We start from the raw sequence: 15,747 nt of genomic DNA, 5'->3' as shown, positions 1-15,747 counted from the left end.
TTCTCTAAAAACTTTGCATCTCCCATGTGGGCTCGAATAAGCCCGTAAAAAATGTTTGCCCCTTAGTGGAAGACTTAATGGGCTTAAGAGAAAGGTGAACTAAATCCAAGCGTACCTCCAACGTGTGGGCAATTTGGGATCGAAATCTACAAGCCCAGTCATGTGAATCGTTCCACTCGGAAGTTAAAGAAAGAGCAATTAAAAGAAAACATACTTAAATCGCGTCTCAACACCAACAATAGAGACACGTCTAAAAGAAATATGAAATAAAATCAAAATTTCAAAGAGATGAACTCGTTTCAGAAACTGCAACAGCAGTAAAAATACATAATTTTAAAACAAATTATTGTTATCAAACAAAAACGACAACCTATAGTATATAGTAACGCTAGCCAAAATGACTAGGTGTTACACCCAATTTTTATAGAAAAGAAAATAACATATGGCAATTTCTGACACAGCTAGCATCATTTTCACCATCTTTCACCGTTCAAAGAATTAGAATATAAGACTTTGATAACATAACAGCTTTGAAAAACTTGTTAAGTTTATTTATCACAAGCCTCTATATACACAATACATGATAAATCTAAACTATGCTTATTCTTACCATAGCTACCATAAATCTAATTTTTATTACATAGGTATTAGACATGACTCATGAGACGCTTTAAGAACTATTTAGAATCTTAATTTACAGTTTTAAATATTTTCTTTGTATTTGCGCAAAACAAATTGAGTCATATCGAACAAGTGAAGCAATATCAATAGAGATGGCATTTTGACCGCAGCCCGCGGGCCTGGCCCGTACAAGACCCATGCGGGGCGGATTTGGGTAAGGGTAATCGAAGCCCATTTAAAAGCGGGTCTCGCGGGTAAGTGTCATGCGGGTTTGGGCTTTTGCGGTCTAGGCTCAGCGGGTCTTGCGGGGTCGACATAACCCGCGACCACTTCCTCATTTGCTGTCTTTACACCTGAAAAAAAAGAGTCAAGAGACGAAAATGGCGATCAGGGTTCTCTACAGCACGACTCCACCAACGAGCACCAGAGGAGCAGCACCACCAACCGATTCTTCTTCTCCTCGACTAAGACCACCATCAGAGCTTCTCTCCATCTTCTTTCCACCACCACTGGAGCTTCTCTCCTTCCTCGAGCTTCCACTGGAACTCTCCATCTTCTCGTCCGAAGCAAGTTGCACCGTGCAACAACAACAACAACAACATCTTCTCAAGCTCACCCCAATGAAACATCATGTTTTGCATACCCGCGGGCCAGCCTGCAATGTCCTATGTAGTAAGCGGGGCGGGTTTGGGCAGAGGTTTAAGTACCGCGGGTCACGGCGGGCTTACCCGCAAAGAACCGCCGGAGAGAGAGACCGCAGCGGGGCGGGCCAATGCGGGGCGGGTGGTACCAAATGCCATCTCTAAATATCAACAACTATGTTATTAATTAAAGTTCACAAAACATGTTACTAACTACAAACGTGTGTTACTACTCTGCGCATAAAAAATGTTATTAATTAAAGTTCACAAAATATATTACTAACTACTTGTGAAACTTCGAATATAGAGTTTTGGAAACTTTAAATAAAGAGTATTTTTGGAGATGCTCTATACTCAATTAAAAATACTCTGAAATTTGGTTTAAAGTTTAGGTGATTATTTTTAAGGTTTGATATTTTAAGGAGAGTGGTGTTCTTTGACTCTTTTCTGTTCTTTATCGGGGGGGGGGGGATTTTCCTCAGTAAATAAAACATATATGTAAATTCTCGTAGGCAATTCTAATTGATCAATAAAAATCGACTTGTTTCAACTACTAAGTCTGTCTGGCGATGGGTGGTACAAGGTTCATTGTTTACTTACTGGTTTCATATAATTCAGAAAATACTAGTTTTCTCGAAGCCTCTTGTTCAAGTAAGGGGTTCCTCCGCTTTGCCATGCAATCCCAAGAATCAAACTGGAAGCTACCAACTGATCCCACCATTAGTTTATAAATTTCTATAAATAATTTTCAAACATTTATAAATGATTTAGGAATGTTAATTTTATCTTTTTCATAATAAATTTAAGATATTTATAAAAATAGTTATTATTTGAAATTAAATTTAAAAACAATATTAAATTTGAGGTAAAGTTAGAATTCTTCTAAGAAAATTGGAGGATTTTCATGTTTATCGTACCATTATTCATGATTGTCATCACTAAAATGACATTTTCACAGATATCTTTTTCATTAAGAGACAAAATATTCTTATACACTTGCCTTATATATATAATAAATAATTATTTAAATAAATAAAACAAGTTTTATATAGTTTTCGAATTATATGTTTTCAAATTCGAACTTTTATATAATTTTTGTTTTGAATTTTTATCTTTGAAATATATTTTTCAAATTTTCTTTTTGAAATTCAAAAATTATTTTTGATTATTTATTTATATATTTATTTGAATCCTAAATTTCACAGTCATAACTCATACTTCACTCCTCAACTCTAAATCTTAAGTGTATACTAGTTAACCTTAAGTTTATAGATATCTTTTATCTTTGTAAAAATAAAGATAAAAATGGTTAATATAAACATGAAAAGTAATATGTGGTATTTTAGTTAATTTCTCAAAAAAATCTAAATCAAATAGAAACACCAAACTTAGCAATATTTGTCATTTTTGGCAAAAACGGCAACATCAGTCATTTGTTTGGGGATCATTCAAATGTAGAAGACGCTAAACATATAGGCATATCAAAGAGTCTACTACAACAGCTATGATGCGACATCATGCTCATACAAAGACAAACCCTACGAACTCTATTGTTTCCAATTGTTCCAAAACAATTGCTGGAACTAAAGTTGAGACTTATTTTTGATCAAAAAAAAAAGTTGAAACTTATTATAATTTTAAAAAGGAGGGAGAGTGCCATCTCGAGGCGACACGAGCACTTTCCCGGCGATTCCTCCTTCACACATTTGCACACCATTGAAATTCTCCAAAGTTTTTCTTTGGATTCCCGTGAACCTCTCTTTCTCTCTCTCTTGCTTTCGCGCACCTCAAGAAATGTCCACCGGTTTTCGTGTTTTCGTTTGTTTCTTTATTAACAAATTTTTTTTTTTTTAAGAATGTGAAATTCCAGACTTACAATCTATTCCATCCGTTTCATAAAATTAGATGTTTTAAAAAAAAATTGTTTCACAAAGATAGCCTTTTTGTATTTTCTACGAAAATTGTGATTTTTAAGAAAATTACCCACTTATACTCCCCACGGCTACGAAGATACGTGCCATGTCGATGCTGCATGGAAAAGGGAGACGGGAACCTGCGGTGTGGGAGGAATCTTCAGAGGACCGAACTGCACTTCACTCCCAACCATCCGGTATCATCGTCGTTATACATCATCAGCCCTTATAGCTGAAGCCCTTGCGGTGCGTTCTGCAGTCATGATGGCTGCGTCGTCGAACATTCAATCCCTTACCGTCTTCTCTGATTCTTCAGTCCTCATCTCTCTATTGAAGACAAAGGAATCAAGACCGGCGCTGTATGGCATTATGTTTGACATCTATCACCTTTGTCGTTTATTTGATACAATCTCTTTCTGTTATGTACCTCGGTTACAAAACACTGAGGCCGACGAAGTGGCAAAGTCGGCTCTCTTATGTGCTGATGTACCTCCTATGGAGTAAAACACCCCTTTTAGTTTTAATGCAAGTAGTTTGATCAAAAAAAAAAAAAGAAAATTAGTTGATCTAATGAATTACTATTGGTTAAAAATTATTGAAAATTGAAAATTGAAAATTACAGAAAATGATACATTTATTATAGTGATTTACTGTGTTTTTTAATATATATGAAAATACTAAAAAGTCTATCATTGTGAAACAGATGCAGTATAATATTTTCAACTACATAAAAAAGTCAGAAATTACAATTTAAAATAACATTCCATACTAAAAGACATTCCGATTAGAAATATAACAAAAACTAAGCTCCTTTACACTAGTACTAAATCACCAACAATTTGTTTATTAATTTTATACAATTAGAATATATTAAGTGCTAAATAGTCTTATAGTCTTATGGCATCCCAATTTTGGTAACCATTTATATAGGCTGTAAAATATATTTTTGAAACTTAACAATGTTCATAAAACAGAACCACATACCTTTATAAATGTGTTTGATTGAAACAATATTTATGTTGAATTATCATCGATTTTATTACCTAGTTTATTTAGAAACCATATTAGACTATGCATATACAAAAAATTATAAAATATTTTATTACTTGCGATAAAACAAAAGTAAAAGGTACGTAGAAAACAAAATTTAAGTGATCCATGAAAATAAATAAAATAAAATTGAAAATATGGAAATATTAATCAATAGAAAAGGGTTAGCCAAAGTTATTTATTTATTTGGCCTTTTCCATTATTTTTCAAGATGATTTTATGAAATGTTTCCAAATATTTAGCCTTTTCCTTTCTATTCAAATTTGCTTTTAAAAATTTTTTTTTTACTCGTCCAAAGATATCCTTAGAAAAATTTGATGAATTGATTCTTATATTTACAACTAGGTTATATTTAGAGATTACTTTAATATAATTAAATTTTATGTTGTAAATTTAACTCCTAATAATATATGTTCAAAATGATATCAAGGAAAAAGCCATATCCTTGATATGTGTAAATTATTATGTTTAAAAAAAATATTTTATTACGTTTCTAATGTGAATATTATTTCTAATGTTACAAATAGGCAAGGGTACATTTACCCTAAATAAAAAAAAATCAAACCATATCAATACCCAAGTTGGAACTGAAACAAATCAAATTTATAAGTATTCGTACATATCTTATATATTTAAAAGCAAAAGCCGAAACTGAATTAAAACCAACCAAAATTAACTGTATGAATATATGAATTTTTAAAATAGAGTTTATATAACTTAAAATATTAGTTATATTTAGTTTTGCAATAACCAAATATCCTAACAATAGTATTTATAAACTAAATTATTAAAAATTTGAATTATTCAAATGTGTCCACGGCTAATTACAAGTGTGTCGCTCTTTTTATACATAAATATATATATGTGTGTGTGTTTATAAACGTCACATGTTAAAAAATCATAATTTTAATCATGGTCCATCGCATATAGATAGTGATCATGTATTACTCATAATTACTGATATATTGTCGAAAGTTCGATGGACAGCACTTAATAAGACGACGACGCACTTAACAAAACGATTTGTTCGAGTAAAGTCGGTGATTACAATAAGTGGTATTCTAACATTTGCGTTAAATTAGTAGTATTTCGTTAATCTCTACTTTGTAGATGTGAAATTATGTGGTTTCTTAGTACAAGGTTTCAAGCATGAAAGGCACCAAGGACATAATTGTATAACATACTCGCCAAATGAGGAAAAACATGAAACACAAATATTTGAGTTCTAGCTATTGTTTCATTATTAAGTACCCCAAGTTGATTAGTTAACCTCTTTAATCTAAATATGCTGGCTTCCCAAGACTGCTTATAATTTAGGATAATATGATGCACGTATATATATAGCAATGGTTATTAAGATTATCTTTAATTTATACTATTTTGAGTGGGTTCAATTCGGCTCGGGTTTATACAACCATATATATACTAACATACAGATAATAGAATGTCATAAGTCACATAACAGACAGATAAAATAAGAGCTATTATATACTTCAAAACTGTATAATTTAGATATTTTTCTCTCATAGGTATTTTGATGAGCTTAACTTTGTTATATCAACTATTAAGGATCTATAGATATCATGTATACAATGGTGGCAGGTTGTACAATGTCGTAGACTTCAGAATCAATATGTTAATATATACATACGTGGGTTTTGACAGTGATTCAATATGTATAATTTTTTTATCATCCACAAAGACTCAAGTATAAGATTTTGCAAATCTTTTGCGTATAATTAATGTAGTGTACTAAAACTATATTGGTACAAATAGTTCAAAGTATCTACCAGGTGTAAGATGTGAAATTTATTATTTTAAGAAAATTAGTCTAATCCCAATAATCATATATATCATGTAACGTTACTGAGTAAAGAAGTGTTATTTCAGTACCATCCGATCCGTTTTAAGTTCGATACGAAGATATTCTGATTTGCACAAATGGTACCGCGGAGTAATTTGGATCTATTGAGGATTTAACATTTCAATTCTGGTTCAAATGGTTTCTTAAACCTTAAATGTAGGTATGTATTCGAATCTAAGTCAACGAAAGAACAAAATAGTGAATCGGAATCAAGGCTGGATTTGAGATTTAGTGGATCATAAACATTTGAAAACAAATTTTAAAAAGAAAGTTTTCAAAAAAATTGGAGGTCATCCGATTTATAAATGTTAGCTCTAAATTTTTTTTAGGGCTAGACGAATGTTTCATAGACTGCCATTTTTGGATTGTATTCTTGTTCATGCATTTTAGTAAAAACCTTTTTATCAAAGTGGTTTCATTTTCTCTGTGTCTGTTATGTTTTATTAGATTGCATGCAAATGCGACTGACTGGAAGAAGAAATCGACAATATCTGATCAAAAAAATCCATACGCGATGGTGGAGATATCATAAGAAATGAAGCAGCAATAACTAAAACATCGCGAATAATAAAAAAGCCATAGCCGGTGACTAGAGTCAGCAAATTGCATAATCTCCTACACTCGTCTCGACACACACATTTCAACTTCTTAAATTGTTCCCAGTTTCTGCAAGTTTTCTTTCTTTTATTACTTTCAGACATAACCTGAAGAATTCCTTTAGAAATCGAGTTGGATCTTTTGCAATATACTACTATTAGTTTGTAGGTTTATTTCAATTTTATTTATTTCTATCATAAACCTTTTTCACCTTCTTCTCTTCTTTTGTCTGATTCCTACTGTCGCTTTTTTCTAAATTTTTTTTTTTGTGTGTGTGTGTACATGTTTCTCTCCATAAGAGAAAGTAACTTTAAAAAACTCCAACTTGGTTTGGTAAGTACTTTACTACATAATAAAGTTTACGATTAGACCTTTCAAGATAATAAAGCGTCACTGCTCCTGAGCTTTTCTTAATATACAGTTGTGGTTTTTTGCATTTGTAGTTCTAATTTGTCAACATTTCTTAAGATAATCAACTTCTGGAGAGTAAAAATTAGTTTTCTGGAACTTCAGATGGCTACACTTTGTCTTGTTAAATTTTCTCAGTCACACTCAAGTTATTTTTATATTAAATTTAGGAAAGAAGCTAGCTATTAGTTTGGCAAAACAATATAGTAAAATGGCAGCCTATGATTCCCTTTCGTCTGTTATTTTACTTAAATCTTCTAAAATAATATGAATCAGATCACTGTCCTTACAATCATATGATCACAGTTGCATCATTTCGTTATTTGATTATTATTCTTTAGATTCTAGGAGCATTAATTAACTATCTGAGATGCACCAGTCTGAACTCTGAGTAAGTTCAGTTTGGAGGAAGGCGCAAAAAGGAAACTTATTAATTATTTTCTACACAATTGACATTTTCATATATTTAAAACACAGTCGTAAATAAATTTAAAGAACATATATAATGTCATTGCTACGAAAGAAAACAATAACTTTCTTTGAAGCAGACTTATATACCTTTAAGATATTGACGTACAGATATATATATATATATTTATTTATGTGCACCCTAACCTTCTTTCTGTTTTTGACACTAATGGAAAATACAAACAACATATTTATATTACTACATAGTTTGGCATGCATAGAGATATATATGTAATTCTTTATTACTAGTATTTTGGTGTTAATATTTTAATATTAATACAATATGTAGACTATATAATTATAATTTGTTTTTTGTCATCCACTATATAATTATAATGTATGTATAAATATATAACAATTGATCTTTTTTTCTTTGCACGAATATAACAATTGATCTTAAGAAGTGGAACATCAAAACTAAGATCATAATTTTAGTATCAACGAACTCTCGTCACTCGTCACATGGGAACTCGTTTTCTTTTCTTGAGGAGTAGCGTTAGTGTTAAAACTTGACTATTATCTCTACGGTGAATTAAACAAGCTCCAACAAATTCACTGTCAGAGATAAGTAATAATCAATTTTTGTACGATGTTGCTAATACTTTTGTAATCACTTAACTCTATTAATGAAGATTTTGGTGTACAAAAAAAAGTTCTTACGGTGAATGTGCATAAAATTAATATTTTGTCATATGATAGTAGAAACGGTGTTATTGATCATGGATGATACAGATGCACGCGACTAAACAAAGGCCTGGCTCCTAGCACAAGGCAAGCTTCTAGTGTGCATAGAACATTACCTAAGTGTAACTTTAACACTTAAATTTTATGTTACTTTTATTTGTTATTTAATTTTAATTTTTTAAACAATATCTCGCTTTGACGGGTGCGGAATTCGATTAATTGGTCAACATATTTTATCTCGGGAAAGCAAAATAAAATCTCAGCCCAATTCTTTTTCCATGTTCTAATTTCAGTTTACATGATAAAATATATAAAATGGAATTGTATCTATAAACAAATTAAATACATTCTGTTATTCGAGAACGAAGATTATACTTATTATATTTTTCTCCTTTCTCCCTTATATTCAAATTATTTTGAACAAAGAGTGACTTTTACCCTTTCCAATGCGCTTTGTAAATATTTAATTAATTACGTCGCTTTATATAATATTGCATGTCCGTACTACATGCAGAAGATGAGTAAACTCGGGGATCTACAAATATACTACTATAGTTTCAGACGATCGATCCAGTTGTATTATGTACGTATATTATATTTGATTCATTTCAATGCGATTGTGTGCACACGTAGACGTATACGAATACGTAGTCATGCGGTTACACATGTATATGTATAATGGATATGTAAGTACATGTGTATGTAAAGATGTGAGAGAGAATATGGTCAATGGTAAGAGAATGAGATATGATTTGCAGTGTGGGAATGCTGGGCTTTGGGGAGTCATTAATCGCAGTAAACGAGGGACGTGAGTTCCAACAATCCAAGTGGGTGTAATTTAGAGAGTTCAATTTTCTTTTGGTATTAAATACTCCATTCGTTTCATATAATATATGAAGGTTTGAATCTTTAAATACGTATTAAAAAATTATTTTATAATTATTTTTTAAACAAAAAATCATGAAAATATAATTTAAAACTAAATTATTTAATTATAAACAAAAATATAATATAATTGGCTATACAGTTTTTGATAAAAAAATTACATAAATATGTGAAAACATCATTATAAAACGAAAACAATCACTTAAAACATCATCTATATTGAAACGGATGAAGTAGTATATTCAAGTGATAAATTTGCTTTTAGGGTTTTTTTTTTTTTTTGTTAAGTATGTGGCTTTTAGGGTTCTTACAAAAAAAAATTGCTTTTAGGGTTTGGATTATTTTTTCCAGTTGCAAGTAGCTTTGTCTTCTTTACGACACTCGCGTCCTTATTTATTGCAATACCATATCCCAGATACAGTCAAACATGTGAAGTGTAATATTTGTATTAATTTAGCAAACATTAACTTAAAGGCACTTCATTGTATTATTGTGGTTGGTATGTTGTTCTGCATAATAGCACATATATATTTCTAATTGAATATATATATATATATATATATATATATACACATGTATATTTTTTTTGGGTCAAATATATACACATTTGCATCATTTCTATGGTTGATAATTAAATTAAGATAATCCTTAATAGGCTTAATTATAAAAACATTTCAAACGAACATGTGTAATAGGTTTAACTTTATAACCTGTTTGGCTTCCTAAAAATTAACTTTCAACACTTTTAACACATATCTTCTTCTCCTTGGTTTAAACCCCTCAAGTTACAAGAGAGTTTTTAGAGAGAGAAAGTACAAGGTAACGATTGTGTTGATCTATTTTTCTCCTCAATCCTTGATAAGTAACCCCTCTTTCTTTTATAAGTCTCTAATCGATTCGTGTTTCTTCTCAGTTCATATCATTGCAGGATCAAATATATCGTACTGATTTAAGTTTTGATTCCAAAGAGGAGAAGAAAATGAATTCAAACAATTGGCTTGCCTTTCCTCTATCACCAACTCACTCTTCTTTGCCTCCTCACATCCACTCTTCACAAACCTCTCATTTCAACCTGGGCCTGGTCAACGACAATATGGACAACCCTTTTCAAAACCAAGGTATACGTAAATGCACATTTTGTTTCTATATATGCTCATGTAAATGTGAAATTCCTTTATTTTTCGAAATATATGTAAATCTTGTATTTATAGTAATTATTCGGATGTAACTAGTTGCACATGTTAAATCTTCGCTTTTTCAAAAATTTTTTTTTCACAAATATGGTATGCTTTCTCAGAATGGAATATGATCAATCCACACGGTGGAGGCGGTGAAGGAGGAGGGGTTCCAAAAGTGGCTGATTTCTTAGGAGTTGGCAAATCAGAGATTCATCAAGCCGACCACAACCTCGTATCTTACAACGACATTCATCAAACCAATGACTCAGATTACTACTTCCAAACCAACAGCTTGTTACCTACCGTTGTCACTTGTGCCTCTAACACTCCTAATAACTATGAGCTTCAAGCGAGTGCTCACAATTTACAATCTCTCACTCTTTCCATGGGAAGTACTGGAGCTACTGCTGCTGCTGCCGCCACCCTTAAAGCCTCACCGGATGATATTAGCACTGATAATAGTAGTAGCACTACTAACACAGGTGGAGGAGCCATCGTTGAAGCTACACCGAAAAGGACCTTGGAAACTTTTGGACAAAGAACTTCTATCTATCGTGGCGTTACAAGGTCTTAATGAGATCAACTCTTAAAGCCGTCTGATTTTTCTTTTGAGTTTAGTAAATAAATGAGTTTATAAGTATTTTGTATTTTTATCTTGGGTGTTATAGACATAGATGGACCGGTAGATACGAAGCGCATCTCTGGGATAATAGTTGTCGAAGAGAAGGACAATCAAGGAAAGGAAGACAAGGTAAGTATACTTGATTAATTACTTAACGAGGCTCCTCTTTTGGTCGCATCTAAGTCGATATTATATTTTAGACTACGTAATGCTAATTATTCTCCTCATCGTTCTTATGTTTTTGATGCTTGAACCTTGGGACTTCTTCGAAATCTTTACAGTCTACTTAGGTGAGTATACTTATATTACTCTTATTTTTTGGGTCTCGATTATACTTTGATTTATAAAACAGAAGACTGTTTGGTTTTAGCGGGTTATAACTTATAACTAAATTCAGGTGGGTATGACAAAGAAGAGAAAGCAGCAAGAGCATATGATTTAGCTGCACTTAAATACTGGGGCCCCTCTACTACTACCAACTTTCCTGTAAGCTATTTTAAATTCTCATCGATATATTTGCGTATGATTCTAATCGTTAATTATAATGGTTGAGACTATTGTTATTTCCAACTCTTTTACTTATTTTAGGTTACTAACTACGAAAAGGAAGTTGAGGAGATGAAACACATGACGAGACAAGAGTTTGTGGCTGCTATTAGAAGGTTGGCTTAACTTCATTCTTTAATGTATACGTTGCATAGTTTTAATACAATATATATATATATATATGAATATGGTAGTGTTCTAATCAAAGAACTTTCGTCATCCATTGCAGGAAAAGTAGTGGATTCTCGCGTGGTGCATCGATGTATCGCGGAGTAACAAGGCATCATCAACATGGAAGATGGCAAGCAAGGATCGGCCGAGTTGCCGGAAACAAAGATCTCTACTTGGGAACTTTCAGTGAGTATATACTATTTTAATATATGAACTAGGTAATAACCCGCGCCTTGCGCGGGATGTGATTATTAGTTTCGTTATTTTTAATAGAAAAACATTAAATTTGTTTAATCTGGATATTGGTTAGGTTTTACCTTTTTTTTTGTTTTTAATCTTCAAAAATATAACTATGATTTTAAATTAATATTCATTTTAGTTTATTCGATTAAAATGTTATTATTTGTTTATTTTCATATTATGAATTTTAGATAGTCGTTATGTCGAACTAATAGTTTCATATTAGAGTTTTTAAACAGATAATAGTTTAAGAAATAGAAAAGAATATTATTAAGATAAATCAATTCACTACAATTTGGTCGGTAGTGAAAGAAACATTAAGAAAAAATATTTCAACTTTCAAAAAAATTAGATATTTCAGTTGTGGTTAATACTTAGTTAGAAGGTGCTCACATCAAGGTGCACATGTATGTTTATGTAAAAAGTATATAAAAATAGTTGAAAAATATATAAAGATATTGTTAATTAATATTAAATGACATTTTTGTTCAAAATAATATATGAAAGATAAAATTAAAATTAATTTAAAATAAAAAGATCTTGACATTAGTCATTTTTCATATAAAGAAAATAAAAATATATTCGTAAATAGGAATGGGCACATATCAAATATCAGGGTATTTGAAAGCATTATTGTCGATTCGATATTTAACCACCTAGATATTCGGTGACTCGGATATCCGAAATATTTAAAATTTTAAAGAATATCTGATTTGATTCGTAAATAAAATAAAATTTTAAAATAATTTAATAATAACATTTTATTACAAAAATAAAACATTATATAACCTTTTAAATTCGAGTACCTAATATAATAAATTTAATTCATAAAAATATTTTAAAAATGATATAAAGTATAATATATATAACATATATATAATTATTTACATATATGTATATATATGCATATAACATATCGAATTAGATATATGTTCCTAAAAATATTGGTATTTGTGATTTGCTTCTTTTTGGATATTGTATTTTTGTATTTGATTTGTTTCGTAGAGTTTCAAATATATCCAATTTTTTTTGTTCAAATCAAAACGGATAACGAATCGAATCAAAATTTATGAATATTTTGCTCAACTTTATCCGTAAATATAAAAATAATATATATATAGTTTGGTTTTTGATTCGTTATCTATTTTTATTCGAACCGAAAAATTGAGAGTTTTATTGGAACCATGTATGTGAGTTTTTTATTTAAAAAACACAAAATACATAGTGTGAACACATTTATGATTATAGTGTGAACGCGTTAGCATATTTATTATCAAATCATTGTGAGACTGACACGTGTCTATTATAACGTGAATGCATTTATTACAATGCTTCTCTTTTAATATATAAGGGATATATCTCTATACCAAATTTTGATACAATTTTCTCCTATATATATGAACCGCACTATCACGATCTCTCTCAAATTATATGGATATCAGTATATTTAGAGATCAATTTAATATTGCAATATAACAATCAATAGATATCCATATATGTAGAAAATTCTGAGAATACAATATTGTCATGGTTATATTAATCTGTTTTGCTCAGGCACGGAGGAAGAAGCAGCAGAAGCATACGACATAGCTGCAATAAAGTTTCGAGGTCTAAACGCGGTTACAAACTTTGAGATAAACCGCTACGACGTGAAAGCCATCCTAGAGAGTAACACACTTCCTATAGGAGGTGGTGCGGCTAAACGTCTCAAAGAAGCTCAAGCTCTTGAATCATCAAGAAAACGCGAGGAAATGATAGCACTGAGCTCAAACCTCCATCAGTATGGTGCACCCTCGAGCTCTAGGCTTCAGCTTCAACCTTACCCGCTAAGCATTCAACAACCTTTTGAGCATCTTCATCATCACCAGCCTTTACTTACTCTACAGAACAACAATGATATCTCGCAGTATGATTCCTATAGTTACATCCAGACACAGCTTCATCTTCACCAACAACAAACCAACGATTATTTGCAGTCTTCTAGTCACAGCTCGCAGCTCTACAATGCTTATCTTCAGAGCAACCCTGGAATGCTTCAGGGCTTTGTCTCCGATGATAACAACAACAACACTTCAGGGTTTCTTGGAAACAATGGGATCGGTATTGGGTCAACCTCGACCGTTGGATCATCTGCTGGGGATGAGTTTTCCACGGTTAAAGTTGATTATGATATGCCTCCTTCAGGTGGAGCCACAGGGTATGGAGGATGGACTACTGGAGAGTCTGTTCAGGGATCAAATCCAGGAGGTGTTTTCACAATGTGGAATGAATAAAAGGCTGGTTTATCTGTCTTTGTTTGCGAGACAAGGTAGGTTCTAGATGACAGCTATATTATTTCCTTGTCTCGCAAGTAACCGGATTGACTGTAGTCTTCTTATTGGTTAGCAGAGAATTTAGGATTTTGTTTCTTTGTTTTACTTATGACGGCGAAGATGATGAACTTGTAGACAGCGGTTAACAGAGTCCTCAAGGGTTAGGGTTTTATGGGCACTAAAACAAGATTCATAAGTGCCCAAATTTTGTTTAAAAGCTAACCCTTCTGACTAGTTTCTCAAACTTGTAACTCGTTTTATTTAAAGATTTATATTTCCTCTACTTTGAATCATGTATACCTTATTACTATTTCTAGTAATATAGTTACTTTTCGTTATCTTTTAATTGACGTTCTAGAAATTTTATTTTATTTTGATATATTTGTCGTTTCTAGAAATTTAGGTAAAATATGACAAAATATACTTCTAACCCATTCTACTATAAGCTGTCGTAATAATGATGTGGAGTCAATTAATTGTAAAATAAAGCTATAATAGGCATTGTGCTAATCTTTTAAAACTGTGTGAAAAGTTCTAAATGGTAAATTAAAACATAACAAAAAGAGTATTATTTTTTTACAGAATTTGTATGAGTCTATATAAGTTGATGACAAAAAAAAAGGTATTATTTTAGTGTTTCAAAGTGTTCCCTAATTGATTAGTTTGCAGTTTTCAGTTTATAAGTATGTATTTTCATAAGATATATAATTTAATATAAACGATATGAAACATATATATATATATATATATATATATTAACATAAACACCTATTAAAATAAAACTACATATTCATATGATTTCATAATCATTGTATCTTAATATAGAAAAAAATTTAGACCTTGATCACAAAAGTTTATGTGAGATTTTTAATATTTTTAGTAATTTATACTCGTTTTGAAAAATTCAAAATACAACATATACCAAAAAAATCTATATTTTTATTATATGATTAATGTAATTGTGTAATTTATTTTAATAATAAATAATTAAACAAAAATGATAGAAAATATACAGATTGTTAGAAAATTTTTATTATTTAAAATCATTAATTGTGATATATATATTTCAATCAAATTAAGTAATTCCGTAGGTTTTTATTTAAGGAAATAATATATAATAATTTCAATTTGATAAATGAATTGGCCATAGACATACTATATAATATAATATTTTTTATTAATTTAATTTTGGACTAAAAAAATTATCAATTGATTTTCAAGCCGCCACGTAAGAAAAATTAGCATTCCAATTACATAACAGCTCAGCATGATACTTTTTTTAATTATTACAAACTACATGTTATAACTTTTTTAATGTTTCTCTATTAATATATAGGGGATATCAATAACATTAAAATGGGATCTAATATCTTTCTTTAAATGCTAACTTTCGAATATAAAAACCATATTTAAAAAAAAAAAATCAGAAACGTTTATGAATTTAAAATAATAGTATTAATACAAAATTTATATCAGTTCAAATTAGTGGTGAATTTTTGAGAAATGATTTTTCTTGTTCCCTTGTAAAAAGTGAGTTAAGAACATCT

At 30.6% G+C, this 15,747-nt stretch overlaps 1 protein-coding gene across 2 annotated transcripts; it reads left to right on the top strand.

Moving 5' to 3' along the window:
- The first annotated feature begins 761 nt into the window (after window positions 1–761).
- On the top strand, window positions 762–14,483 carry LOC103871295 (AP2-like ethylene-responsive transcription factor PLT2). 2 transcript variants are annotated; one of them, XM_009149529.2, is made up of 9 exons: window positions 762–9,950; window positions 10,045–10,249; window positions 10,429–10,876; window positions 10,978–11,060; window positions 11,213–11,221; window positions 11,329–11,417; window positions 11,520–11,593; window positions 11,707–11,834; window positions 13,443–14,483. In XM_009149529.2, the coding sequence occupies exons 2-9, from the start codon at window positions 10,111–10,113 to the stop codon at window positions 14,159–14,161; spliced, it is 1,689 nt and encodes a 562-aa protein (XP_009147777.1). In that variant the 5' UTR covers window positions 762–9,950; window positions 10,045–10,110; the 3' UTR covers window positions 14,162–14,483. The 2 variants fall into 2 exon arrangements, with proteins under 2 accessions (XP_009147777.1, XP_033130087.1); XM_033274196.1 differs by having other exon boundaries at window positions 762–10,249.
- Window positions 14,484–15,747: the final 1,264 nt, after the last annotated feature.

Source organism: Brassica rapa, chromosome A06 (assembly GCF_000309985.2).
Source record: "Brassica rapa cultivar Chiifu-401-42 chromosome A06, CAAS_Brap_v3.01, whole genome shotgun sequence".
Classification (NCBI taxonomy): domain Eukaryota; kingdom Viridiplantae; phylum Streptophyta; class Magnoliopsida; order Brassicales; family Brassicaceae; genus Brassica; species Brassica rapa.
Note: the sequence above shows the minus strand (reverse complement) of the source record. Positions and strands in the feature narration are given on the sequence as shown.